We start from the raw sequence: 27,622 nt of genomic DNA, 5'->3' as shown, positions 1-27,622 counted from the left end.
GGAAGGATAGAAGGCTGGAGGCAGATCTCACCTTTAATGGTAGGATGTTCGAAAGACCATGTCCAAGGCAGAGAAGGCTCTTCTCCTGGATCCCAACAGTCAGAGTTCTTTGATCGAAGGGATCTGCAGTAGGCCTACTCTGCCAGTACAAGTGGGGCAGACTTGTCCTAGCAGGACATGACAGTTCATCAGACCTATGCCATTAAGGGCTTTAACGGTCAAAAACAACACCTTGAACTGCACCCAGAAGCAGATGGGTAGCCGGTACAGTTTGTGGGACGGAAGTGTAAGGCAAGCCATTCTAGGGATGCCAAAGATTGCTCTTGTTCTCACTTTGAACCAGCTGAAGCTTCTGAAGGGATTTCCAGAGTTGCCTCATGTAGAGCATATTACAGTAGTCCAGATAATAGATGACCAGCCTTGAGTCACTGAGTGAAGGGACTCATGATCCAGGAAAGGTTGTAACTGGTGCATTAACCAGAGCTATGTAAAAGTTCTCCTAGTCATACCCGTCACCTGCTCTTCAAGTTTAGTCTTAAAATTCTTCAAGTTTAGTCACAAGCATTAGAAAAACTATAAACACGTTAAGCTGTATTCACTCTTTTGTAAACCATGATTTATAGGTTAGTGACAGTGGTGGGATTCAGCAGGTTCTAACCAGTTCTGGAGAACCGGTAGCAGAAATTTTGAGTAGTTTGCAGAACCAGCAAATACCACCTTTGGCTGGAGATTTTACAGTATCCTTCCCCTGCCACGCCCACCAAGCCATGCCCACAGACCCAGTATTAAAAAAATTTGAATCCCACCACTGGTTAGTGAGTTGTGTCAACACACCCACTAAACGTGCACTGCGGAAGAGAAATTATCCCTAACTTTTTCAGATCATCACTAAGGATTCCTAATCCCTAGAGATCAGTTGCAGCCAAGAAATACGAAAAGGTGCCTTAGGCTGAGTTTATTTCCTCAGTGCTCATTGTTTTGTAACCAGCATATATCACATGAATGCAGGTACAAATAAAATTTTTAAAAAATCACCAGGCTGGAGTTGAATTTTTTAAAAATGTATTGTCCAGGATGCAGTCTGAGAAGTCTGATTCCGTAAACCAAATGCAGAATGTTTTGAATTCTACTGGGTTAATTCCATGGGGTTAATGCAATCTAAACAATCCTGTGGATCTTTTGTAAATGATTTATTCGATGCCATTTAATTTATAGAGAACTAACAAAAAGCTGACTTAATGTACTGTTTATATTAATAGTATCCTTAATTGTTTTTATTATAACCTTATGTGGTACAGACAAAAAAGAATGAACCACCTTGTTATGCTAAACCATTTTTTACCAATGCACCTTCCTGCATATCTGATTTAATTCACTTAATTTCCTTAGGTAAACACATGTTTAAATCCAGAGCCCTTGCATGCAGTAAACCATTTAAGTAATGGTACAGGAAATACACCACCAGGAGGTAAATTTTTATTATTGCAATTAGAGTTTGCAGTTGCATTATTATAATTACAAGACTATAGGTAATTGTAATTGAGCCCAAAATTACAATCGTAATTCATAGTGGTCATTAAACAGGTCACGACATGACTGCAGCTGATTTATGACTTTTTTTGCAGCAGTTGTTAAGCAAACACTACACTTGTTAACCAAACCTGTTTTACTCAATGAATGTTTTTTTGCCAGAAACTAAAATTCAATGCTGGTTTCCAGCAAAACTGCCCAAAATCACAATCGTATGACCGTGGGATGTTGCAAACAGTCATAAATGCAAGCTGGTTGTCAAGCATTCAAAATGCAATCATGTGACTGCATGTGGGGCATGGTTATCGGAACTCCAGAACTGGGTTGTAAGTTCTGGGGAGGTTCTTCGTAATCTTGAATGGCTGCCAAGTGACCAGTAGGTTCACTTTGAATGATTTTCATTTAGAGGGCATATGTATTGGAAAAGCAAGTTCGCATCATTGCCAGAGGAATTAACTGTGTTGTTTTTAAGTCCATCCATCTGTCACTCTGTCTAATAGCCTGCCTTACATTCAGGAGTTCAAGATGTACATAGCCCTCCCCACTCCCGTTTCCCCTGACAATAACAACTCTGAGAGTAGATCGAGCAGAGAGAGAGAGCAATTGCACAAAATCAACTAGTCAGCTTCTATGGATGAGATTGGACCTGTATCTCATAATTCCTAGTTCAATTTTTTCACCGCTATACATATGTGAAGAGGGGGCAGGAAAGCAGTAGCAATTGCTCTGTATTCTCCTGGTATTTTATTTAAAAAGTGAGTTCAAGTGTATAGTCTGCTCACTCCTGAACTTTTACTGCTGGGAGAAAATGTTACCCAGATCCTATTCCTTTCACATTCCCTTCCATATATAATGTTTACTTTTTGTCTTAGAATTGGAGTAGAATATAGGATTCAATATAAATTTATTTTTGGTTCCTTGATACATTTGATTAGCAAAATAAAAGTTTTTTTTTGTCTCTGGCTTGCTTTTTCCAGACATATCAAAAGCCAACCCACATCCTCCTAATTATTATGAACTAATGGAATTTGATCCTTTGGCCCCTTCTGACCCAACCAAGTAAGTGATTGTCAAAATGACTCAATTGTTGCTTGCTTATTTCTTGTCTTAATAGTCCAGGCCAACACAGACAGCTTTTCTTATACAAGCACAGCAAAAATATTGTATTGTACATATTTTAAATCATTAGTGATAGCCACTAAAATCGAACAGCCACACAGATTTAATGTTTCTTTGTTTCATGTTACTGAATTGTATTTAATAGTACCCATTCACTAGTGTGATATCTCTTTTGCCATTCCCCCCAACTTTCTTACCAGATACTGTATGGGGGACCGCAGAAAAAAGTTTTGCTGAATGAGCAGTTATCTGTTTATGTGATACTGCATTTTTACCATTATAACAATATTTATATACACTATTCACTTTGGGAAGAGAAGCAAGCATCATTAATGAAAAGCATAGAACAGGCTGAGTGTTAACAGCCAGTAGCTTGAAGGGTGAAATGTCTATGCTGGCCTCCAAAGTGGTGCCTTTCTCCAAGATAGAACAGAGTAGAACATGTAAAAGATTCAAACTCCACAAAAGAGCGAACACTTCAGCCATATATAGCTGAGAAGAAAATGCAGAACTCCATCCATTCATCACCACATGGTGAGTGATGAAAGAATGAGAGAGACAGCAAAAGGAGAAAGATAATATTACTGGAGAATATTTAAGGCCATCAAGACTGGGACTGGGCCTGGGTTGTCAGTAAGTATAAATAAGAATCTGAATTCCCACATAGGTTGTTTAAAACAGCCTACAGTCTATTCACTTCAAATTCCATAGCTCAGTATCACTTATCCCAAAGAACCTGACCCTTGCATTGTAATCAGGGTAACTTCTCATCTTCCCTTTTTGGGTCCATAAAAAGTGACCTCTGGTGTTCATTATACTCATTTTTCTATTCAGTGTTATATGTTTTTATCCTCTCGCAGTTCTCAAATGCACATGTATATTTCTTGTCATATGACCTCAAAATGTTTGAGGAAATCCCACCATAGCTGTACACCATACTTGATAAGTTAAAATCTCCTATTCACTAAGCCTATGGATCTGCAAAAAGAAAAGGAAATTGAGAATACTAAACTAAGCACTATATAAAGTTATGGATTCAGAGGCAAGTTCATTGCCATTGATAGAAACTAGATTGGTGTTACCCATAGAGAAAGGTGGGGAAATTTATTTTTATCCTGAGCTGGCAGCCCAGTTCTACATACTGCAGTGTCTCAGAGGTTTCCATAGTCTGTCAAAGCTGTATTTCAGAGGGAAGATGAAAATAATCTATTCCACCTATTGTAAGCAAAATAATTAGACAACTAAGGGAAGGGATATGAATTTGCCTTCCTGATGAGCCTAATGGTTAGGAATTGTGTCAGGTATCATAGAAGTATTGTTTGTCAAATACGTAAGATAAGTGCACCTGAATCACAAATTGAACATATTTTTATTACTAATGAAAATATGAGCAGTTTGATGAGTATTTTAACTGTCGCTTAGCTGAAATGTGGCATGACTGGTTCAAAGAAAATTGTTTGGCAGCTATGCTGCGAGTAATTTTTTTTTATTTTAAGGACTTGATCAGCAGGAATGTGATATAAGTGGTATATTTGTCTTGAACACTCCTATGTGCAAATATTGCTTTACTCACGAATTTTTAGATTATTCCTTATCACAAACTGTTTATTATCTGCTTTGATTTCAGACATATTTATGAAGAAATTGATCCACACCTCTTCAAAACACAGGTTAACATCAAGTGCTAGAAGCAGATGCCAATAGCAATAATTTATTTAACAAAATGGTAGATTCTGATTGCTTCAAAATGTGTCATGTAAAGACAAAATCTACTCAGTAGGCTGAGATTTGAGATAAGTGTTTTATAAAACTGTTCAAAATAAGACACTTCAAATCTAAGGTGTGTATCCTACACACCCTACCTAGGTACATTGCATTGGGTTCAACTCTCACTTCTGCAATCTTTGGATCCAAATCTACAAAACTTTCATTCTTATAGCAAGTATAACACCCAGAATCTTGCACCCAAAAGTAGATTACTTTTATAGAATCCTTCAATAATAAAAGCAAAATCTTTTCCTATAGGAAGAACTACACTGGATATTGTTGAATAATTGATTGATATCTGATAGAACTGTTTATGATCCCATTCTTGAGTGTTGGATCAATGACTATACCTATAGAGGCCCAAGTTCAAATCCAAAATGTTGAATATAAGGAGAGATCTAGCTATTAATTAAACCCTGCAGTCAGATTTCCCAGCAGGATGCTTGGTAGGAGAGACCTTATAGTTTCTTTAATGTTGGTCTTTGGTGAAAAATAATCACTACTAGGAGGTTGAAGTTAGATTTCCTTGAAGTACATATCCTATTCTTTAGATAGTTAGCCATTCTAACACTTTTCTCAGTTATGGAATGCACTTTAAAAGCAAAAGAAAGTATGCACAAGCCACTGCAAAACAGAGCATATGAATCTGTAGCAATTGCAACATGCTGTAGTAGCAGGTCTTGTTCCACATTGTCTTAATGCAGTTTTATCTGTTTTCCTGGATTATTTCATTCTCTCTTAACAATGAAGCTAAATATGTATGAAACAGTAGTTTTCCTAAGTTATGGAGGGTTGCATTGGGACCTGCTCCAACAAAAGCACTGCCAGAATGCATGGGCCCAGCAAAGTATAAAATAATGCATTGTGGGGTATTTGGAATGATTGTTATTGTATTCATATTGTTACTTTCTATTATTCCCAACAAATCAGGATATCTTGAATAACACTTACTTGGTCATGAGATCATATAAATGTGTGATTGAAATAAGTGCCTTTTCTCTATACTTTCCCAGATCTAGTGTTCAAACCTTTAATAAATTAGTACCCTTTAAGTCTTGAGTGATATGTATAGCATCATTTGTTTTACAATGGCTATTAACATACAATTCAAGTAAAGAATCTGGAATGGAAAACTGAATTAAATTTGAACACAAATGCTCTCAAAGGTTTTTTTATGGTTAGCTTGTTTTTTAAGTAAAGTTTTGTGATGCATCAGATCCACTCTACCAGATTTGCTTTGTACTGTTGTAGGATCTTCCATAAATATTAAGGAGATGCATTGGGAAGAGCAGGGAAAACACAAAAGTAACAAATGTTATTTTCTGGGCAAATGAGCTTTACAACAACATTGTTAAACCTATATAGATTTTCTTTTTTTCCACTGATTTCCACCACACAGTAGAATTTGGGGTAAACAAATCATTTTACATTTGTAATGCAATATATTTTAGATATTGTTTGACATCATTTTCATAGTACTATACCCTAAGAGTGATATTAATTTCTTCTTTTGGGAAAGCAGTTTGTCAAGTTGTTCAAGGCAGGGATCTAATCAGATTTACTGAAGTTAAAATCCCATGTTAATGGAATCATTTTCTCAACCCACCTACCTCTAAAAACAGATCTATTTAGGAGGAAAACAGCACCATCTTCCACACTGAAAAATTGGTGCAACATATTTAATATGGTTATTGGATTTTAATCCATTTTCTGAGTTTGTAGACTGGATTTGTGCAACATGCTAAGGGTACCCTAAGCTTAGCATGCTATACAGATGCAGCTATTCAAACCTTTATTGACCTCGTTATGTGTTACCAAAGTAATAATGAAAATAGAAAGAAAAGAATCAAAGTATAATTGTATTATCCCCGAAGAACTCAAGAGGAAAGGTTTAAGTGAGGATACTTATGGGGTGCATAAAAGCAGCATTTTTTTTAAAACAAAATTTTTAATAATTATTCTTCATTTATTTTGGCTTGTGGGTAACTCATGAAAAATGAGAATGTAGCTTTTAGCATAAAAAGCTGCTGCACAGAATGACTGAGTTTTAACACACTACACTGAATAATAGTGCACACTTATTTAAAACAGCGTACAAAACTTACCAGATTTGTGCTGCTTCTGATTTAAGGTAGGCAAGTAAAGTCAAATCTAGTATTTATTACTTTACTGATTTACTTATTACTTTATTAGGCAAACATCAGATCTCCAAAAATAAATTATTTACTATTTCCCCTTTGACACATTAATCTAGTAAGTAACATTTTAGATAACTCTAGAATGGAAATTAAAAAAAAAACTTTATAAAATGACAGCCATAAATTAGCAATTGAATAGATCCTCCTGTAAATGAAAGAGACAGAAATGAACAAAATCAGCTGTTTCCATTTCTTTGTATTCTTAATTTGGTTTTAAAATGAAGATTAATCACATCTCCAAAGAGAAGACACATCAGTGCATATTCAGGAAATAAAACATAATGCCTGAAATATTCAGCATCTTCCTGGGCTTAAAGTAGTTACTTTTACATAGTCAGTGGAGTATCAATAGTGTACTGAAGAGAGAACTCCAATGTAGAATCTACATATTGTACTGTTAATTATAACCTGGAAGCGGTGGTTTATATCCCATTTTGGCTTCAAAAAAAGTGTAAGAAAGAGTAATCAAATTAACTCTCTCCATCTTTGGGTCTTCTACAAATTCAGGATCAATGAAGAAAAATACTGGCATGTCCACTTCCTCATGAGGATTGAGTCTTTGTTCTTCAAAACAAAAGCACTGAAAGAAAAAAAAAGTATTTTTTTCCTAAAATTGAATAATCAGCTAATTTCTTTTTATGTTTTGTCTTAACCTTTAATTCAATACATTTGTTTAAAAAAAAGATTAAAATATCTATTTTCAAACTCACCGTGTCAAGTAATTATTTTATACATTTTAAAATTCATCTAAATATAAAGCATTTAAAGAAATAACATCAAAAACTAAGGAATACTGGTGAACATACTGGTTTTATTCATATTTCAGGGAAAACTGAGCATTTTGAACTATTGGAAGTCTTATGTTTATTATGCTATAGAAAAGTAAGATGGCAATCCTTAAAGTAAAAAAATGAAATTATACAGAATTCAAGAGGACAAGAGTAAGACGTATTGAGAGCATACCATAAATCTAATTCTGCAAATATGGATTATCAAAACAGATTCTAGTTTAAGTTATAAATATTTGGGGAACTTAATCAAACTGAGCAGCACTTACCTGTATCTTATTGAAATATTGTCCAGCCTCAGGTGGTAGTACATTGTAGGTAGATATTCCAATTATTGGTCTATCAGTGGGATTCTTTGCTTTATAAAAGGCCAGTGCAGTTTCTCCTGGAACCACCTATTTTAAAAAGTTATAACTGTTATGTTTCTAGATTCTTCCCATACTTTTTTTCCCTTGCAAAATGGGTTTTCAACAAAGTCTGTGCACCAAGTTATATTAAAGCAGTGTTTCTCAAAAATTATCTCAGAATTCTGACAGTTGGTGTCCACACATCTTTAAATCTGTTGGGGTTGAAAAATATAGCATTAAAGGCTCCATAATTTGAGGTGGACTATCTCCGTTGGCATTGTATTTCAAAATATTTATAAAAAGCCATTTTAGATTAAAGAAATTAACCAGAATTTGGTTCACTCTAATACCAATGACAGACCAAGACTACATTTTCTGATTAAACTGCACAGTGGTACTAGGATTTAACCTGGTTGCCATTAATGTTTGTTGGTAGCATAAACTTAATTCTAAAATTAATTTTGCTAACAGAAATTAGTAAATCATAATTCATTGTTTGATTGTATCCCATTTACCTAATTGAAAAGGAGCCTCTTAACTACAAATTCTCAGTTGGCTACAACTACTCACATTCTTGATTATTTTTATAAGAGCAGTATGTCATTTTATTGTAAAAATGCTTATAAAAATTCATGCAAAATTCACCCAGCAGATTTTAATTACTTACATAAACTTCAGTCTGCTGAGGCTTGAAGTTCCACTGAAGACTTGAATGTACATCTGAATTGAATGTGACTTTAATGATGCGGTCTTTTACAGGCTCCATAGTCTCAATCTGCTCTGAACTATGACCATCTAAAGCTGACCCACCAAGCCCGGTAGCCTGAAAGGAAAATAAGCTGAAATTAAAAACTATCTGCTTGAAAACAATTTATTTTCGTGGCAATAAGAACAGAGCAGGGTTTTTTTTTCATTAGAGATTGTTCACTTAAAATTAGCAACACTTACTAGAGCTGTGCAGTGCTTTAGATTCAAAGGCAAAAAGATGCCTCAATGTTTGCAAAGATGCTCACGTAATATTTCTCTGCAGCTCCTTAAAGCAGCTGTTGTCTTTTCTCAGGATCATGCAGTTCTCTTCTGTAGTTGCAGCAAGATCCTGGGAAAAGATGAGTTTGGTTTAAGTAGTTGGAGAGAGGCGCAATGTATGCATCCATTAATGCTTCAAAGCAAGTTTCTGAATCTGAAGTATTCCACGGCAATAAACTGAGCAGCAGTTATGGGTTCCCTTCCCCCACCTCCAAAAAAGTGTCATGGTTGATCAAAAGATTTATCTGTGTCTTATTCTTCAAGGAGACTAACTAAATACTAATGAGGACTTCACAAGAAAGATATGAAGTACACTAAGGAAATTCATATGTGCACTGCAACTGTTACTAGAGATAATATATAATTGCCAGAGTTCTCCCACCTTCATAACACTAAAATCCCCTTACAAGACTCGCTGTCAGCAGATAAGCACTTTCATGTAATGGCGAAGTTGTTTCAGTAAAACTGGCAAGAATGGGAGCACTGAGTAAGTTGTTGCTGAACAGTTAAAAGTGGAAAGGATAAATTATTTTAGACAAGAAATGCAAACATAAAAACCAGAAGAAAAGAACAAACCATCTCTATATTGGTACCAAGACAAGCATATGGACATGGCTGGAACATTTAGACAAATGGTGGTGGTGCCAGATATTGAGAATCCCTTTGTTCCAGAAGTTATAAAATAGTTTACTAATTGAAGAATATTGAATTTTCATATAGAGATCTGGATGTGATGATGTAATCAGATTGAAGCTAGAAGGAAAGGCCAGTAAAATATTATATTCAAATGTCCATTCAATTTGAATTTGCCATTTAAGTCAAATTTGACATCACTCTGGTCAAAAGTATAATAAAGGTATCTCATATAAATTATATAAATTTGTTGGTCTGGATTATTTTGGGTACAATAGACTTTGTTAAATTGAGGTGAAATCTGGATGTAGTTTAAGTTTATTTGAAAACTACTAAAGTTGTTAAAACTGAAATGTTACTATCCAGTGGTGGGATTGAAATGTTTTTACCGCCAGTTCAGTGGGCGTGGCTTGGTGGGCACATTATGCATGTGTGCACACATTGTGCGCGCATGCCAAACACGTACTTTGCGCAGGCACAGAGGCGTTCTAACTCACCTCCTGCAAGCCTGCACGATCCCGGTTGCTTCATCAGCTGCCATGCAGCACTCTTCTGTGCTGCACAAAGCAGCTGCGCTTCAAATTCAGAGGATAAAGGTGAGTATGGGAGTCCAGGCGGGCAGGTGGGCCCAACAGCAGAGCAGTGGAGAGAACCGGTTTGGTCTCCGCTGCTCATCGCTGCTTACCAGCTCTGCAGAACTGAGCCGAACCGGTAGAATACCACCACTGTTACTATCTGAAGGAGTTCTTCCCTTTACAAGGAGATAAACAATTGAAAACATGAAAAGTGTGATACGTGATCAAGGAAAACTAAAATTGTCAAAATAGAAAAAAGTACTAAATTAGGGGGGGATAGAAAGTGGCAAAAGCCAAGAACATTGGGGATGGTTAAAAGAAAGTAAAAATGGAAAGTGCTGAGATAATTAGAGGTTTGGCCCAAGGTATGTTTGACACCAAGAACATTAATGGAATAGCTAAGCAATTAAGGAGAAGTAGGAAATGGAAAGCACTAGGAAAATTGACAAGTGAGCTGACCCACTTGCAGTAGAAGGAAGGGACAGACATACCAGCCTTGTCCTATTTGCTTCAAAGTACCTTTTCAGATTTTGTTTCAGCTCAAGCTTTGAATAACCAAAATGTTCAGATTTCAGTTCTACCAAATACAGTTTATCCTCAGTGTATATTTATTATACTGCACAAATGCACAAATTATTTAAATCATGGCACACTGATGTTTTGCTTAAGATTTTATTTTAAAAAGGACTACAGCTAGAGAGAAAAAATAATGCAGGAATACAGTATCTTAGAAAAGGCAGGGGAGCATGAGATAGAAAACAAGATGGATAATGGAGCAACATTTACCTCTGATTTAGAATATTAACCATAAAGAGGCCTTAGAAATGGCAAGACCATGGAATTTTACCAAAGCCAATGGATGTCAAAGCAACCTGTTATTCTATTGAAGAATCTTTAAAGTGACAAAAACCACTGTAAGAATTGGTTAGAGAAAGGGGTTAGATCACAACAGGGAAGGGAAAGAGACAAAAAGACATGTCTATTTCATGTGTTCTGTGTACATACAGAGTGGGACTGGAAGAAGGGATCAATTTAAGTCAGTGCCTCCTATACACCTGAGATTTGCAAATTCAAAAGCAAAAATCAGAACCCCCCAAATCCAGGTCGCTACTCAATTTTAAGTCAACGGTAACGTCGACGTCGACTATCACACCCACATGTACTCGGGAGTTAACGGAAAAGACCTGAAGGTCGTGCGTTTGTTTCCTTGTGCACAAACACAAATAGACAGCGTCTTTAGATAAAAGCAATTGGGAATAATAAATTTAGACAAGATCGTGAAGAATGAGGACACTCCAATAACAAGGAAGATCAGAAGTTTTAGCAGTTAGCAACCAGTACCTAAGATCGCCGCTTTATTCTCGCATCACGTATCATGGACCACAAGAACTACCCCTGATCTCGCCCCCGAAAACACAGTAACTCTACGGGGCATTGTCGACTGAAGGCAGACTCTAAGCCCGCCTCCTCCTACTCCCTAGCCCCCCCGACTGCCCCTCACCTGGCAATAAAGGCGATAGAGCGGCACGGCTGCGTAGGATAAGCCTGCCATGCCCACGACCCCGGCCGCCAGATAGGTGAGCACCGTCCTGTTGCGCTCCTTCCATTGCTGCTCTTGCTCCCGGCGAAAAGCAACGACAGGCTCGGCGCTCTTCTCGCGCTGGTCCCTGCGGAATTCCTGGCTGTTGCCACGGTAACAGAACCTAACCGGTTTGCAGCCCCAGGCTCCCAAAGTTCGGGCCACCAGCACGCAACCCTTTGCTCCCAAACGCATACTTCTTCCTGTCACGTGAGCACTCCTTTTCTCTTTGGCTGCCTTTCGCAGGCAGAGCGCGATTAGCAACTATCGCGAGAGGTACCCAAGGTCGAACCAGGCGGTGGCGTCGCTTTGATGCTGGCAAAACTTCCAGCGCTGGGGTAAGAACGTTCTGACTACGGCGGCCGTTAGGGGGTAAGTTTGCGTTTGAGTTACCTGCCGCCTCTTTGCTCCGCCTCCGAGCGATGCTAACTTCCTCAGGAGCGATGCTAACTTCCCGCCAAGGTTGCCGGTGCTGGGTTTTTAAATTCAGATCTGGGGTTTTCAATCCTTGTTGGGTTTTTAGGTTTTTTTATTTTAAAATTTAATTAATGAAATCTAAGTTTTTTCTATACGTTATGTTATATTGTAGGTATTAAGTAGGTGAAGACAGTTTAGTTTAAAGTGCATTTATGGTGTGTTTTGGCACCTGGTCTTTTTTTTTTCTCTGTAGAATCTGGGTTTATCTGAGCAGGACCCTGGCAACCCTGATAAATAGGTAAAAATAATTTAGTTTAAAACTGATTTATTGGCTCTTCTGTTATCTTTTTTTATGTAGAATCTGGATCTATTTAAATATAGCATTTTAGGATTTTTGTTTTGTTATTGTAAACTCCACTTGCAACCCTGCTTCCTGCAAATTTTAGGTGCCCCAGGCTAAGCTTCAAAAAAGGACTGATGCACTGCAGACTTGTTGGTTATCCAGACACACCCCCTAGAAATCATGGGAAAGCTCTGGCCTTTAAAGAATGCAGTCTAAGGGTTAAACTGTTTTGAAAATTTCAAACTTCATTGGGAATCAAAGGAGTTGATATGTACATCAAAGGACATGAGCAGGATAAGGGAGCTGGACTTGGGGAGACCACCTTTAGCCACCACAAAGCTCCCTGTGTGACCTGAGACGAGGCAAAGTTTTTCAACTGACCAAGGTTGAAAACTTGACTCAAGGTTGCTTTGGGGATAAAGTGGGCAGCAGGTGGAGCTGTGCTAGAATGCTGCTTTGGGTTTCTGAAAGACAATTTTTTAAAGAACTCCAATTGTTCTTTCCCATTATATTGCTTAATTAAGTACGTAGTACAAGTAGTCCTGGAATTACTACATAATTGAGCCCAAACATTATGTGGCTAAGTGAAACATTTGTTAAATGAGTTTGCCCCATTTTACTCCATTGACTTTGCTTCTCAGAAGGTCTCAGAAAGGGGATCACATGACCCCAGGACACTGCAAAGGTCATAAATACGAAGTAGTTGCCAAGCATATGAATTTTGATTATGTCACCATGGGGATGCTGCAACAGTCATAAGTGTGAAAAATGGTTTTCAGTGCTGTTGTAACTTTAAACAGTCACTAAATGAACTGTTGTAAGTCAAGGACTACCTGTATTAAATGGCACACAGCATTACTTTTTATTTATATCCCACCTTTTTATTTTTATAAATAAGGCAGTGAACATGCCTAATACTCCTTCCTCCTCTTATTTTCTCCACAAGAACCTATGAGGTGGGTTGGGCTGAGAGTGATTAGCCCAAAGTTACCCAGCCAACGTTTTATGCCTAAGATTGGACTAGAACTCACAATCTCTTGGTTTCTAGCCTTGTGCCTTAGCCACTGCTCAAACTGGCTCTTTTATTGGTTGCTGTCTGTAGTCTAGTTTGGCAGGGACAATATTACATTCAAACTAAGAAGTACAAACAATTGCGTCCACCTGCCATCCATTCAAGATACATTCTGCACATACATATAAATGTTGATCCGGAATGCAATCATAGAAAAAGTGTGGTAGCTAATAAAAAAGGAGATCAGCATACTAGCTAGCCAGTTTGCTGGCTTCCCCAGGAAAGAATGGATGTGGGAGTGACTCTGTTATTGGAGGGTGGTTGTGATTGCAATTGGTACCCCTATTTAAGGCAGTTTTCATTGGAAATAAGAAAAGTCACCTGATCTCTGCAATGATTGGTTCGGAGAGATATGTCAGGAAGTACAGAATAAGCCGTTCCAGTATAAAAGGGACCATCATTTGGATGCCAATCCCCATTTTTGGCTCTACAGCTTCCATCCTGGGTCTTGGTGGCCAAGATTGTTATTGTTCTCAGTCTTAAGCTCCTAAAGATGTGGGATATTTTATTTTTAAACTAAGAAATATTCAGTAAATTCAATACCAGCTGTATCAAACAAACTGTCAAAGAATGTGTGTCTGCATTGGTTTGAAGGCAACCCATTGTAATTGTGCATATGGTGTTCTTTTCTGCCTTACAGCAAAGGGTCAGTTTTAGTTGTGATCCTGTTGGAATATTCCATTATTAATGACATTTGTTGACAGAGATGGCATCCGCAGACTCAAATCACCCTGATATGTAAGTCATATATAATGTTTACACATCTTTAGACCTATAATACATTCAATACCTCTGATTTATGTTATCAAACAGTTCCTAATATATCCATATCAGTGGTCGGAGAAAATTTTGGTGGGCCGCAGAGAAATCTCACCCCCAGAACACTCCCCCGCAGAGCAATTAATCCAAGCTGTGCAGAAACACAAGGCTGTGCCACCCACATGGCCCGCAGGAACCCTCCCCGCCCACTCACTCCTTACCCGGCAAACTTGCCTGCTAAACTGCTATTTTTCCCTTTTCCAACCATCAGCTGTTCTGCTGTGCCGGGAGATTTAGATTAGCTAGGAAGCAGGAAATGGTTGGATTTCTTGCTTTCTAGCTAGCCTTCACATCTTCAGCTCTATTTTTAAGCACAGCCAAACCTTCTTTAGTACTGAAGGTTCTATTATTCAGTGCAGACTCATGGTAAGCAAATTTGAGAGACTGAGCTAGCTGATGACAGATAGATCACTGAATGATTCTGTGAGCAACTCAATCTGCCTGCCTGCTTTGCCTGATTTTAGGTAAAAGTTGCTCTTTTTTAAATAAAAAATGCAATATTTACATACATGATGTGTTGTGACTTAATTTTGTGAGTTTGCTTGCTTGCAAATTTTATGAGTTTGCTTACAAGCAAATTTTATGTGACAGACTGAGTTAGCCAATGGCAGATAGGTAAATCTCTGAATGAATCTGTGATTCTGTGAGCAACTCAATCTGCCTATTTGCTTTGCCTGATTTTGGGTAAAAGTTGCTCTTTTTTAAATAAAAATTCAATATTTATATAAATATAATATTTACATACAAGCCATGCCCAGCCAGTCACATGACCACCAAGCCACACCCACAAATTAGGCCACGCCCACAGAACCAGTTAGTGGTCCCTGAGATTTAAAATTATGAGTTTGGTGGTCCCTGAGGTCCAAAAGGTTGGCGAGCCTGATCTATATTAATGTTAGCATGGTACATCTAGTTAATGCAAACATAACAAAAGAAATGTGCTTTCAAACATGTTACAAAAAGATGCATACATTACTGTGTTCTTACATACTGAGCTAATAAGATTCCAGAGTCATGTGTTCATCTTTTGTGCCTACTAACAGTAAATAAAGTAAAACCCCAATAAAAGAGAATATATGTCATTCAGAGCTGAACTCTGGAGTCATTGGTGCTCTGTGAAGCTTCAAAAAAATAAAATTCACAAGGGAATAAGAAAACAACACAATATCCTTCCTGGATATCATTTTCAGCAGAAAAAATAATGGAAAATTAAAAACACAACCCTGTTTAAAAACAACCCACAGTCACCAAGTGCTCCATTACCAAAATAATATCCCAATCTTCCACAAGGGTAGCTGTGCAGGAATTATTATTCAGAGGAGATAATGGAATGTGTGGATAAGAGATGCTGCCTAGGAAACAGTAAAACAAAAGTCACAGGAGCTGCCAGTGGCTTAACAATCAGAAAGAAATTTAGGAATGACCTGCTCTAATCATCTAGAATACATGGTGGCTGTAACAATTACTACGTAGGACAGATATGCAGAAGACTAGTAGAGCACATCCATGAACATCAACCAGCTGTAAGAAGACGCAGTGAAACTGAGAAACTGAGCATCCTAGATCAAACCAAATCCAAAAATGCTGAGAGATTCCTGGAAGGCTGGCATTCAGACAAATCAGACATCAATAGACACATAGAAATACAGCATATTTATACATCATTCAGAATAGAAGAAAAAACTAAAAAGGAAACAAAAAGTCCAGCGCACATCCTCTCCAACAGCCAATCCCCACATAAGCAGCAATTAATGCTAGAGAAACAAGCAGAAAACAATATCATACTCAAAGAATTAGCAAGGAGAAACCCTCTTTCCGATCAAAAATGGCAGGGCAAGCTACTACATATAAACAGAGCAAAACCCACACCTACACTGATGATGTTAACTAGTTGGATAATTAAATCTCTGCAAGCAAACAACCAAGTTCAGAGAGCACCAGAGATTCCAAAGTAAAATACATGTTATGGTGCTGTCTGCCATTCCACTTCTTGGTATCTTGTATCTGTGGAACCTCCACGGAGTATCTTGTATGTCTATGGGTATTCTGAAATATTGCTACATCCTTCTATCAGTAAAAGTTGATATTTTACTTGCAAGTTAATTAGAACACGCAGTTTGCCAGTACCAGAATGCTAACCACTTTCTCAGCATTATCTTCTCATTGCAGAGCTTTGAAAAATGGTAAATAGGTAAAATAGATTAGAAACCTAAGCAATGTGTCGATAATCAAATCTGAAATCTTAACTTGAAGTATTGGGAAAAAGAAATAGGCATGCTAAAGTAGATGAATCTAAGCATTCTGGGTGATAAAGAAATATGAAGTATTTAAATTCATTATTTTAATCTTTGCATGCACACACCTTCAAGTCAGTATTGATTCCTGGCAATTTCCTGGACATATCCCGTCAATTCTGTTGGCAAGATTTCAGAAATGGTTTGCCCTTGCCTGCTTTCTAGAGCTGAGGAAAAGTGATTGGCCTATCACCCAGCTGACTTCATGCCTAAGGCAAGATTAGAACTCACAATCTCCTGGTTTCTAATTTAGTGGCATAACCCACTACACCAAACTGTCTCTCATATGCATAAGATATAGTGACACTGTTTACCTCCTTCATATACAAATGTAAGCACAAAGTTTTAACTATTGACAGCTAAAATAATCCAGTGTGGTTGCAATTCTGGGGGAACAGTTTTGAATGGAATCAGCAAGAATTTTGACTCAGAATCAGAAGATAAAGCCCATGAGTATCTAGCTGTAACTTGTGTTGATGCCTAGCATTGTGATTCAGAATGTAAGGATTTAGTTGGTAATTTGTCTATAGGAACATATTAGAAAATAATTGCCTTGTGATACCATTCCAAATTCATCCTCCTGTCTTCTCCTGTGCCACTATGTACATGATTTAGTACAATTCTGTACTAAACGTGTATTGCTAGTCCTTTAGAACAACCTTCTAGTTTATTGCGGGAAGGCTGTTACATACAACAAATAAAATGTTGCCAGATAAGCAGGTTGCAACTACAGCGTGCATTTGTGTACTTTCCTCACTTGTTCACTTTCACTCTTCATCCTGTTTTCGTATTTTTACAAAAATCTCTAGTAACAGTCCAAGATGATTTAGCTCTTCCTATCTTTCAGCTTAAGTCTGAAAGGTTATAGAGAAGACAGAAGTGACACCTGTGCACTACATAGCATTTTTACAGATCAGTGTGATGACAGGTAGCTGACAGCGTAGATCAGAAGTACACAAGAGTGTCATTTTACATTCATGGTACAACGTGCTGCCTATTTACCTGCTTTTTGTCACTAGAAGAGTGCTGCCAAGGTGACAATGTCCTAAGGAAATGTGTCACATTTCTTTAGTACACACCATCTAAATAAAAATGAAATATCATCTTCTAAATGATGGAAGGAAATAATGGAAGGAAACAAATGAGTTCAATCACTTATTCATAACTATTTCTAAAGATATGTGTTTTTCTTAACTTTGTACCAATGTAATAGGCTCCATGTTTCAATTTTTTAAAAACAATTATTTCATAAGTTGCAACCACTCTGAAATCAACCTTGTCTTCTCTATTTCAAAGGACCTTTGTAGACCCACATGGAACTCATCGAACTATACACAATGTTTCATTTTCAGACTGCCAAAATGGATTAGGTAACCAGATTACATATTCAATTTACTCTAATAAAATTGGAGAATTGCCATACTGTTTTGGGCAGGTGGTCCACTCTGATGTAGACAGGATTTATAATGTATGCAGTTATTTAGCAATTACCATGGTATGTTTATCACAGTGGGGAAAATAAGAAAATAACCTGTTTACATTTTGTTTGTTTTAATTGCTCAACAGGCATTAAAATTATTGGAGGCTGTCAAGATCAATCCAAAGAAGAGTATGGAATTTTCATAAAGGAGATATTACCAGAGAGGATAGCTACTACAGATAGTAAATAATTACTTGTTATATTCACTGGTGGCAATGCTGCTTTTTAAAAAAAGCTGTAACAATCCATATATTGGTTTTTTTTAAATTAAAGATTCACACATCCAAACCATCTTCTCTTTCCTTCCTCTACAGAATTCCCTCGTTCTGTTCTAGAAATTCCAACCTTTTAGAGCAGATTACACGGGAAAAGCTGGAGTCACCACATCCATAGTTCCACTCATGGAAATAATGTTATCATTTGGGGGGAAAAAGGCCTTGGATTTCATACATTAGATTCAAGTGAGAGAATTTTAGGCACACTATATACCTGTTTTAATCAGGTTTGCAACTTCTCTCTGGGCCATACATACAATAAACCGTGTTGATGGATGGATTATCATGTGAAAGAAAAGATAAACTTAATCAGCCAGGAGATTAAAAGAATTTGCTTTTAGCTCCAGGTAGCCATGGAGTGCTTTTGAGGAAAATCAAGTCTTCCTATCAACTGTGTTGACCGAATAGAGGGGAAAAGCTGCTCTAAGACCACCTTCCCCATCCCTGTTTTACTTCCCGTAATATGGACAAAGGACAGGAAATATGGAATGTGTTAGCCTCCCCCGGCCATCTCTATCCATGGGGCTCCAAAACTTGTTGGATTACCATGGATGGTTCTTGGTTTTACTTTCCTCTTTACTAGAAATGCAAATGCAGCTTTTTATTCACCTTCCAACCTCTTATATATCAGTTGGCAAGACTGCAAAACTCAGTTCCCTCTCTGAGTAGAACATTGTTGATCATATGTTGCTGGTGCATAAGGTACGTCTTTACAGGTGGTGAAAAAATGAATCAGAAATGCAGATATTATATATAGGTCACTAATGCAAGGCAATAATATGTGGTCAAGATATTATAATAGATATGTCGGATATTAAGATTCATATGATAGTTAAGTTACTCCCTACGACAGTGTTTTTATATTAAAACGGGGATCATATAAAAATAGTAAAATAAACAAAACATTGAAAATGGCATAAAAGATAAATGAAAGGTTGCCTTAAATCATTACTATGAAGTTCCATATAAAGATATAAATAAAATAAATGTCATCTAGAAAGCAGTCATCTAGAAAGTAGCTACTAACATTGTAGCTCTGTCATATTGCTGAAAGTATATCAAACGTAATTCTGACATTTTTCTGTCCTGGTGGGATTTTGGTTTGTTTGTTTGTATGTGTGTGTGTACAGTTTTTTTTTCCCTAAATAAATATTTTGTTTTCTTTATGTAGCTGATTTGTAATTAACTATCATGATTTTTTTTCTTTTCAAGATCAAATGTGTATTGGAGATTTGATTTTAGAATTGAATGGCCAAAAATTATGTGGTGTAACTAATGAAAGGTAAGTTCTAACATTTAATTATAAGCAGGAAACTTATGCATTATTATATTGTTAATATTATTATTAGTAAATGAGACAATATTTTTACAGTATTAGCTATGTTTTTTGTGTTTTTGTAAATAATATACCCAGGCAAAATGCTGTATTCAAAAAATGTTCATGAATAAAATCTAAAAATAAATAATTATTATAAGCATGAACTGGAATGGCTAACATTTGTATTGCCTATTAGTATTTTAGATCAGATTAGCTGCAGATATAGAAAGAAAAATAATTTGCCTCCAACTACTTAGGCCTTGTTTAACATCTTCATGGATAAGATGCCATATAATAGGATAAAGTGTCACTGGCCTGTTTCATGTTTATTCAAGACAAAAAGGAAGCTATCTTAACAATATCCACTGCCAAAATCCAATGATTGCAAAAAGAACATTTAAGGAGAGCCCTACTCTATGTTTGGACAAAAAGTTCCTTTACTTGTGCTTTAACAAGTGTGACCGTCTGGAATTTTTAATTTCTATAATCATGAATCATGGCCTTGTTATGCCAGCATTTAATATGTTTAACAAATGAACATGTAATCAGTTAGATACAATTAGATACAATGAATGAATTACGGTGATGCTTTTGTAACACCTTAGTGGAGAAAATCAGTACGTTTAACTCTTCACTTTTAACTTTACAGAGCTCTTGACATGTTACAGATGGCATCGGCAACCAATCATGTGTCTTTGGTCATTGCCCGAGATGAAGATACAAAGTAAGAAATGTTAGATTTCTCCAAGTCCTAGAAAATTATACTAGATCCAAGACTGGGTGTAGATAGATGTACCATTTCCCCATTATAACAATTTACCTTAATTTCCCCCTCTTTATTTAATCTCTTTCATTAGAGTTTCTTTAATAGTGTGGGAACTTCCCATAGCTCACTGCAAAAATGCAAAGTTTTCAAGTTTTTCTGCAGGTGAAAGAAGAAGAAAAAATCCACAATCCCTATCCTTTTTGAAAAAATTCGGAATGAAAAATAAATGGCACCTCTTCCCACTTAAATAAATCATCTCTGATAAAATCAATAGAGAAGTGAAACCAGATGTGAATAATACATGTCTGGTGATGATTCCTGCAATCTGTTCTTGAAAGGTGAAGTCTGAAACTTTGTTTTCCTCGTCTGTGAGTTTTACATTTGTAGATTTATAGTCTGCTAATTGTAGCAGGTTCACTGTTATGAATAGAGTTATCATAGAGCATTATTTTCTAATCTGGTGCCTTCCAGATGAGCTTAGAATATAACTACTGATATTGCTACCTAGCTATCTAAGGATTCTGGGAGTTGTAGCTGCATTATCTCTGGAAAACATTGCAAAGATGGAGAAAATCGCTGCTAAAGAATCATATTTTTACAGCGTTTGTCTAAATTTGATTTCCCTTCTCAGAACTGCAATTCTGCTTGGGTGGATGTATAGATGTAGTTCCATCTAGCTAGCTAGCTAGCTTGCTTGCTTGCTTGCTTGCTTTACTCATTCGTTCATTCATTCATTTATAATACTTGTGAGATCAAACTAAATATTATCTAAGCAAAACATGCATACCAGGTTAGCTAGCAATGGTAGGGAAACTGCTCCTCTATTGAAGGCTTTATATGAATAGGATTGTGCAGGATTTTAAGCTAGTTTTCTTCTAAGCAAGTCGCTTGATTTTTAAAACCTGGCTAACCCCTTGTACAGGAAAACAGCTTTTAAACAACAGAATGCACAAATGCTTGTTCTCAAAGATTGGGGGTAATTGGTAGATTTGTAAAATCTTGAACTGTATTCAAAGAAATAATTGGAGACATTTAGGAAGCAAAAGACAAAATTAAAAATGTAAACATTGGAAATAAATACATTTTGTTCCTATCTGCTGTTTCAGCTCTGGAGTAACATTTTGCAGTGAGAAAATATTGGTTACAGTCGAAAGAAAAATGGCTAATTTCCCCTAATATGTGAAATAATACTATGCTTCTGGACACACTTCATTGTGTAATTGCCAATTTTACACAAATTCTCTTGTTCTGTAGATTGAAGATTTCTAATCTGCTTCTAGCTAAGAAATGCTGACTTACTTATAATCAGTTCGGGCATTCCAGCAGTTCTCAGTCCAGAACAGAATTAGAAATCTTGCTAATTTATAATTTTGTTTTATTGGGCTCATACTAACATGTGCTTTTAACTCTTTTTAAATTTATACTGGCAAATTGTTACATAGCCTACATCTGTCTAGTCTTGGAAGCTTTTTTCCATCTATCCATTTTAGTCAGGACAATCCTACTCACTATAGTATTATATTCCTGTAATAACAGGTGAGTACAAGTAGTCCTCAGCTTACCACAGTTCATTTAGTAACTGGTCGAAGTTACAACGGAATTGAAAAAAGTGACTTAGGACCATTTTTCACACTTATGACCGTTGGAGCATCCCTGTGGTCATATGATCAAAATTCAGATGCTTGACAGCTGGTTCATGTTTATGATGATTGCATTGTCCCAGGGTCATGTGATCCCTTTTTACACCCTTCTGACAAGCAACATCAGTGGGGAAGCCAGAGTCACTTAACAACCATTTGACTAACTGAAAAATTGCAGTGATTGACTTAACAAATGTGGCAAGAAAAGTTGTAAAATGGGGAACTCACTTAACCAATTTCTCACTTAGCAACATAAATTCTGGGCTCAATTGTGATCGTAAGTCAAGGACTACCTGTACTGATCTAAAGAGATAGACTAAACCAGTGTTCCCAACCTTTCCAGCTTTGCAGACCAGTGACGGCGGGGAATGGATGGTTCTGCATGAATGGTGGGCAAGTGCACACACCTCATTCGCACAAATGGAGCTGCGCACACACTCAGTAGCCGTTTGCACAAGTGGAGCTGTACTCATGCTCGCACGCTGCTTGCTCGACCTGGTTCTGAACGGGCCTCAGCCCAGGGGTTGGGGACCTCTGGGCTAAACCATATTGAACTTAATCAGATTTATTTCTGAGTAGATCTTCAGATGTTAGTATGGGGACCTGAGTATTATGGAAAAGACCTTCTGATCAAGTATACCTGTATCCCCAGGCTTCTGGGTAGTTATGGAAAAGGTGTCTTTCATTTAGAAAGGTTTGGTGCATTTGCTACTTAAAAGCAAGTCTGATTTCCAGAATTGGGCTGTTTGATCTTTCTGGCCATAGATTTATTAAAATCTATGAGAATACCATAATATAACCCCGGCTAAAATAGAACATTTCTTTTCCTGTTTGTGGGCAGAGAAATTGATCCATTTTGCTTATCCCTAGTGATACATTGAATGGTGACAGATCTCCAGATTTGAAAAGACAAGAGAGAATGTGGGAAAGTTACTAGTCAGCCTTAAAAATCAACATGGGGAAATCATGGGCATCTTGGCAAGCCTAATTTTGTGTTGGAATTTATAAAGTAAAAGAACCTTCAAGAAAGTGCATCAAGAATTCTGGCTGTTTCAAGCCTGTCTTTGAGAATGAATTTATAATCTATGTCAGGGGTCACCAACCTTTTGGACCTCAGGGACCATCAAATTAACTGGTTCTGTGGGCGTGGCCTAATTTGTGGGTGTGGCTTGGTGGTCATGTGACTGGCTGGGCATGGCTTGTATGTAAATATTATAAATATTTATATAAATATTGAATTTTTTATTAAAAAGAGAGCAACTTTTACCCAAAATCAGGCAAAGCAGGCAGGCAGATTGAGTTGCTCACAGAATCATTCAGTGTTCTATCCATCTGCCATCGGCTAGCTCAGTCTGTCACATAAAATTTGCTTGCCGTGAGTCCGCACTGAATAATAGAATCTTCAGTCCTAAGGGAGGTTCGGCTGTGAAGATCTAAAGACTAGCTAGAAAGCAAGAAATCCAACCATTTCCTGCTTCCTAGCTAATCTAAATCTCCTGGCACAACAGAACGAACAGCTGATGGTTGGAAAAAGGAAAAATAGCAATTTAGCAGGGAAGTTTGTCGGGTAAGGAGTGGGCAGGGAGGGTTCCCACGGGCCATGTGGGTGGCGCAGCCTTGTGTTTCTGCACAGCCTGGATTGATTGCTTTGGGGGTGATGTTCTTGGGGTGAGATTTCTCTGCGACCCACAAAAATTTTCTCACGACCCACCAGTAGCGACCACTGATCTATGCCACACACAACTTCCAACCTGTAATTCTGCAACACAGCTGCACTGCAGCTGAAACATGATGAAAACTGTCTCATATCTGACAGAAAATCTATTTCAGTTATCTATTCTCTAATCTTTAATACCACTGTTCTTGTTTTTCATAGGATATGAATGTACATTGGTGCATTTGTTAACTGCTGTAATAGATACAAAGCTTAGCTTTATTTATTTACTTATTTAGCTTTCTCTCAGCAGCAGCAAATAAGTTAAACATATATTTCTTGAAAGGTCTCAGATCAACATATTCTAAGAGATATTAAACGATGTATCACACCTTCAACTTAAATATATTTATATTTATTTATTTATTTTATTGCAGGAAAGAATTTCTGGCCTTGATGGAGAAGTACAGTTCACACAGTAACTCCAATAGGAATTCCCCAACGCAGCTCCTAACTGGTAAGGAGTTGCTTATGTTTTCACTCTGCAATATAAGAAAACAGTAGAGAATGCTTCTTGGCCTGATGGCCCCCATTAATATTTCAGGTTGGTAGAGAAGCTTTCACGAATTGGAAGGTAGACCTTTAACCCAGATTTTATGGGCTGATGTTTGATGGACAGAAAGGACACCTCAGTTCAATCAAGAATATATGTGTGTGTGTGTGTGTGTATGTATCTATGTATCTGTGTGTGTGTGAGTGTGTGTGTGTGTTTGTTTTCTGAGGTTTTGGATCTTTGGTTATTTGGGTTTTCTCCTGCGTAAAATTGGAAGTATTTTGGCGACGTTTCGATGAAATCTCATTCGTCATCTTCAGGCTTGTGTCTTCAGCTTTGTGCTTCTTGGAGTAATGTGAGCTTGCAGCTGTTTTTTCTTTTAACTGCCAGTGGGAGTGCAGCTTGACTAGGTGGGGGCTTGGCTGTGTTCTGATTGGGTGGGGGTGTGCTCTCATTGGTTGGGGGCCTGGCTGTGATCTGATTGGTTGGGGGGTTGGCTGTGTTCTGATTGGCTGGGGATGTGTTCTGTTCAGGTGGGGGCTTGGCTATGTTCAGGTTAGTCTTAGTTGTTGGGGGATTTGAGCTGGTGAGCTGTGATCCTGTTGTTTGGCTTCACGTTCGTGGTCGTGCCACATCTTCATGTTGGGTGTCAGTTTGCTTCATATATGGGTCGGAGGGGTTTGAAGCGGGTAGTGATGCAGCTGGATACGGCTTCTGGTCCGTGGTCGTGTCTCATCATCTGTGTGGGTGTGAATCTGCTTTCTACATGGAAGTGTGGTGGTAGCATCTTGTGTAGCCTTCATGGGTGTGGGTCTGGTGTCATTCTTCATGTTAGGTACTTGTTTGTTAATGAGGGCAGGTTTCCAAATGGCTGGTAGGCGGGAGGTATCATCTCGTTTGTTCATGCTGTGTGGGCGTTTTTCTATCTCTATGGCTCCTCTGATTATTCTGTTGTTAAAGTGTTGAGTTTGGGCGATAGTTCTGGTATTTTTAAAGTCAATCTCATGTCCTGTGTCTTTGAGGTGCTGAACCAGGGAAGAGGTCGGTTCTTCTTTTTTGATTGAGTTCTTGTGTCCTTCAGTGCGTGCACTAATTCTTCTGTTGGTTTGTCCGATGTATGTGTTGGGGCAGGCAGTGCATGGGATTTCGTATACTCCTTGGTTTTCTAACTCGATTCTGTCTTTAGGGTTTCTTAGGATGGTGGATATTTTTCTGATTGTGCAGAATGCTGTCTTAATGTTGTGTCATTATAGTTGTGCTTTTAAAGTTGCAGCAATGTTCGAACACAATACAGAAGCCTGATGATGGCAGATGAGATTCTGCCAAAACGTTGGTACAACTTTAAAAGCACAACTATAATGACGTGGGAAAATACCCGAACAAAGCTGAATGCCATACACACACACACAGACACACACACACAGACACACACACTTTATGAGACTGAACAGTAGAGTAGTAGTGTCACACTGCCCCCTAGGGCTTCATTTGTACAATTCCAAATGTTTGATGGTTTGAGAACATATTGAGTCTATAATTCCAAAGTGTGCCAGGTAAATAATTAACTGTATTCTCAGGTGATCACTGGCTAACACTGCTGTGTTATAATTGTGCCACAGTGAGAGGAAAAACACTAGTAAACCAGCTGTTCAGGACCATTTCAGGGCCCAGAATCCCATATTGCACATAGGTTACCATGTCATGTGTCAGTTCCAATCAATTAAAGTCTGTGCAGGGCCTTGCACTGTAATATAGGAAACTCTTTCTGACTTAGTGTTTAAAAGGAAAATAACTTAATTGTTGCTAACTTCTATTTTGTCAAAGTGCTTGCGAGTTTATTTTTTGCCCATGTGAATAAAAGATTGGAGCTTGAAGCGTTTATCTATTATAAACGGCTGAACAGAGCAGATTGCAAATTCATTGTAAAAGATGGCTTGGGGCTTATCAGTTTGTTGTGGTTAAATTATATTTGCCCTTTACCTTTTTCCCAAGGAGCACATGGTAGGAAGATTCTCCTCACATCCCATTTCCTTCACTGTGAGGTAGCGTAGGCTGAGCTTTATGACTGAATGGTGATTTGAAGTGAGGTTTCCCCAGCCCTTGTCCAGCAGTCTGTTAAATTATAATTCTGTCTGTTTTATTGGGGAGTCATTTCTGTCCTTACTGGTAGGCAGTTTAGTCGGAGAACATTCATAGATGGAAGTACTATTTACAGAACTCAGTCCTCAATTTACAACTGTAATCAGAAACAGAATTTCCATTGCTAAGGGGGACAGTTGTTAAATGAGCTGCATTTGATTTTACGACCTTTTTACTGCAGTCATTAAGTGAATCGTGCAGCTGTTAAGCAAATCCAGCTTCCCCCATTGACTTTGCTTTTTGAAATCTGGCTGGGAAGGTCACAAATGGCCAGGGCACTGCAATCATCATAAATACCTGCCAGTTGCCAAACACCAGAATTTTACAAATCTTAAAGTTGCCAAGGTTGGACACCCCTGCTATAAAAGATGTTTGGGGTTATATTTGGCCCTGGAATTGCCAGTCTGTTCCCTTCCTTGATGTCAGGGAACTCACTTAAGATGCTCTTAACAGGATATTGTGATCCTTGGATTAGAACCCATTCTTCACCCCTACTTTAAAATAATAGAAGATTTGAACAAGAGGCAGCAATCTTTGTGTATTGAGAAGTTGTTTGCTGTGGTGGATGTCTCATTTTTTTCCTCTTCGCAAAGGTGTTGATAGCTTTTCTTCAGGCACATCTTCAGTGAGTCCTTCGCTATTTCATCCAAAGGACACTGTGACAAACTTCCCAGAAAGGCCTGCGGCAGTAACTTCTCTTCAAGCCATCACAAAGTAACTATGCGAAGTTTGTTTTCCATGGAGAGTTTGGGGAAAAGATAGGATGCTGGGCTGAAAGCACAGGAACATTGTTTCCAAAGCCTCCCTTTTAATCTAAGATTGTGAGCTGTCAATACTGACAGAAGGTCCTCAAAGGGGCACAGGTTTCAATTCTCTGCATGGAATTAACTATGGAGAATATCATAGCCAGGCTCTGCTGCATTTTCTGTAGTTTGCTTGCAATTATTTTTCTTAAATAGTCTTGGTTTTTAAGGAGCATAGGATCTTGTCCTATGTCAGTTCAGAGGTAATCCTTTGAACCCATTCAATAGAACTGAAGAAATCTCTTGGATGAAAAAAGAAATGTTTTTAAAGAAAAAAAAAACTCAAGGAGGTTCACTTGCCTTTTGGAAAAACCACCTTTGGGACAACTGTGACCCAGATGATTATGAATCTCCATAGACTTCTTTCCATCCAGTACTGTCAGGCTTTTCCTGTGACCTGCTCCAAATCTTTTAAACTTGAGACCCTGAGCATGCATCCTGGCACTTCCCCAAGGCCTTTCTTGATTTACCTTTTTCCTTTTTAAAA

At 37.8% G+C, this 27,622-nt stretch overlaps 3 protein-coding genes across 13 annotated transcripts in view; 2 read left to right on the top strand and 1 right to left on the bottom strand.

The window, feature by feature from the left end:
* The window catches only part of TOM1L1 (target of myb1 like 1 membrane trafficking protein), a 61,061-nt gene extending 53,742 nt beyond the window's left edge, over positions 1–7,319 (top strand). Inside the window, exons 13-16 of one of the 2 annotated variants that reach the window (XM_087925162.1) lie at positions 1,390–1,468; positions 2,508–2,589; positions 4,277–4,319; positions 7,122–7,319. In XM_087925162.1, coding sequence (XP_087781288.1) covers positions 1,390–1,468; positions 2,508–2,589; positions 4,277–4,319; positions 7,122–7,130 — 213 coding nt within the window. In that variant the 3' untranslated portion in view covers positions 7,131–7,319. Of the gene's footprint in view, positions 1–1,389; positions 1,469–2,507; positions 2,590–4,276; positions 5,582–7,121 lie in introns of those variants that run through there. The other variant, XM_026711218.2, reaches the window with a different exon arrangement.
* Positions 6,345–11,778, bottom strand: COX11 (cytochrome c oxidase copper chaperone COX11). The gene is made up of 4 exons (XM_026711220.2): positions 11,485–11,778; positions 8,417–8,572; positions 7,672–7,797; positions 6,345–7,194 (listed from the first exon to the last, which is right to left on the bottom strand). The coding sequence occupies exons 1-4, from the start codon at positions 11,755–11,757 to the stop codon at positions 7,012–7,014; spliced, it is 738 nt and encodes a 245-aa protein (XP_026567005.1). The 5' UTR covers positions 11,758–11,778; the 3' UTR covers positions 6,345–7,011.
* Positions 11,779–11,806: 28 nt separating this feature from the next.
* The window catches only part of STXBP4 (syntaxin binding protein 4), a 95,185-nt gene continuing 79,369 nt past the window's right edge, over positions 11,807–27,622 (top strand). For 7 of the 10 annotated variants that reach the window (XM_087925155.1, XM_087925161.1, XM_026711243.2 and 4 more), the window contains exons 1-8: positions 11,807–11,934; positions 14,035–14,132; positions 17,804–17,877; positions 18,074–18,169; positions 19,475–19,544; positions 20,230–20,304; positions 24,078–24,157; positions 26,926–27,046. In XM_087925155.1, the coding sequence (XP_087781281.1) occupies positions 14,101–14,132; positions 17,804–17,877; positions 18,074–18,169; positions 19,475–19,544; positions 20,230–20,304; positions 24,078–24,157; positions 26,926–27,046 (548 nt within the window). In that variant the 5' untranslated portion in view covers positions 11,807–11,934; positions 14,035–14,100. Of the gene's footprint in view, positions 11,935–11,994; positions 12,278–14,034; positions 14,133–17,803; positions 17,878–18,073; positions 18,170–19,474; positions 19,545–20,229; positions 20,305–24,077; positions 24,158–26,925; positions 27,047–27,622 lie in introns of those variants that run through there. The other 3 variants (XM_087925153.1, XM_087925160.1, XM_087925159.1) reach the window with 3 other exon arrangements.

The sequence above is a fragment of the Pseudonaja textilis genome, chromosome 2 (assembly GCF_049901715.1).
Source record: "Pseudonaja textilis isolate UNSWEBS1 chromosome 2, rPseTex1.2, whole genome shotgun sequence".
NCBI classification, from domain to species: domain Eukaryota; kingdom Metazoa; phylum Chordata; class Lepidosauria; order Squamata; family Elapidae; genus Pseudonaja; species Pseudonaja textilis.
Note: the sequence above shows the minus strand (reverse complement) of the source record. Positions and strands in the feature narration are given on the sequence as shown.

Bases quoted from the DNA above. Each gene is read 5' to 3' on its own strand.
- COX11 (XM_026711220.2), bottom strand. From the start codon at position 11,757: ATGCGTTTGGGAGCAAAGGGTTGCGTGCTGGTGGCCCGAACTTTGGGA. The intron at 7,798-8,416 runs GTAAGTAATTAA...TTTTTAAAATAG, and splicing joins CTCAGCAGACTGAAGTTTAT to GTGGTTCCAGGAGAAACTGC. The intron at 7,195-7,671 runs GTAAGTGCTGCT...TTTTTCTTTCAG, and splicing joins AATATTTCAATAAGATACAG to TGCTTTTGTTTTGAAGAACA.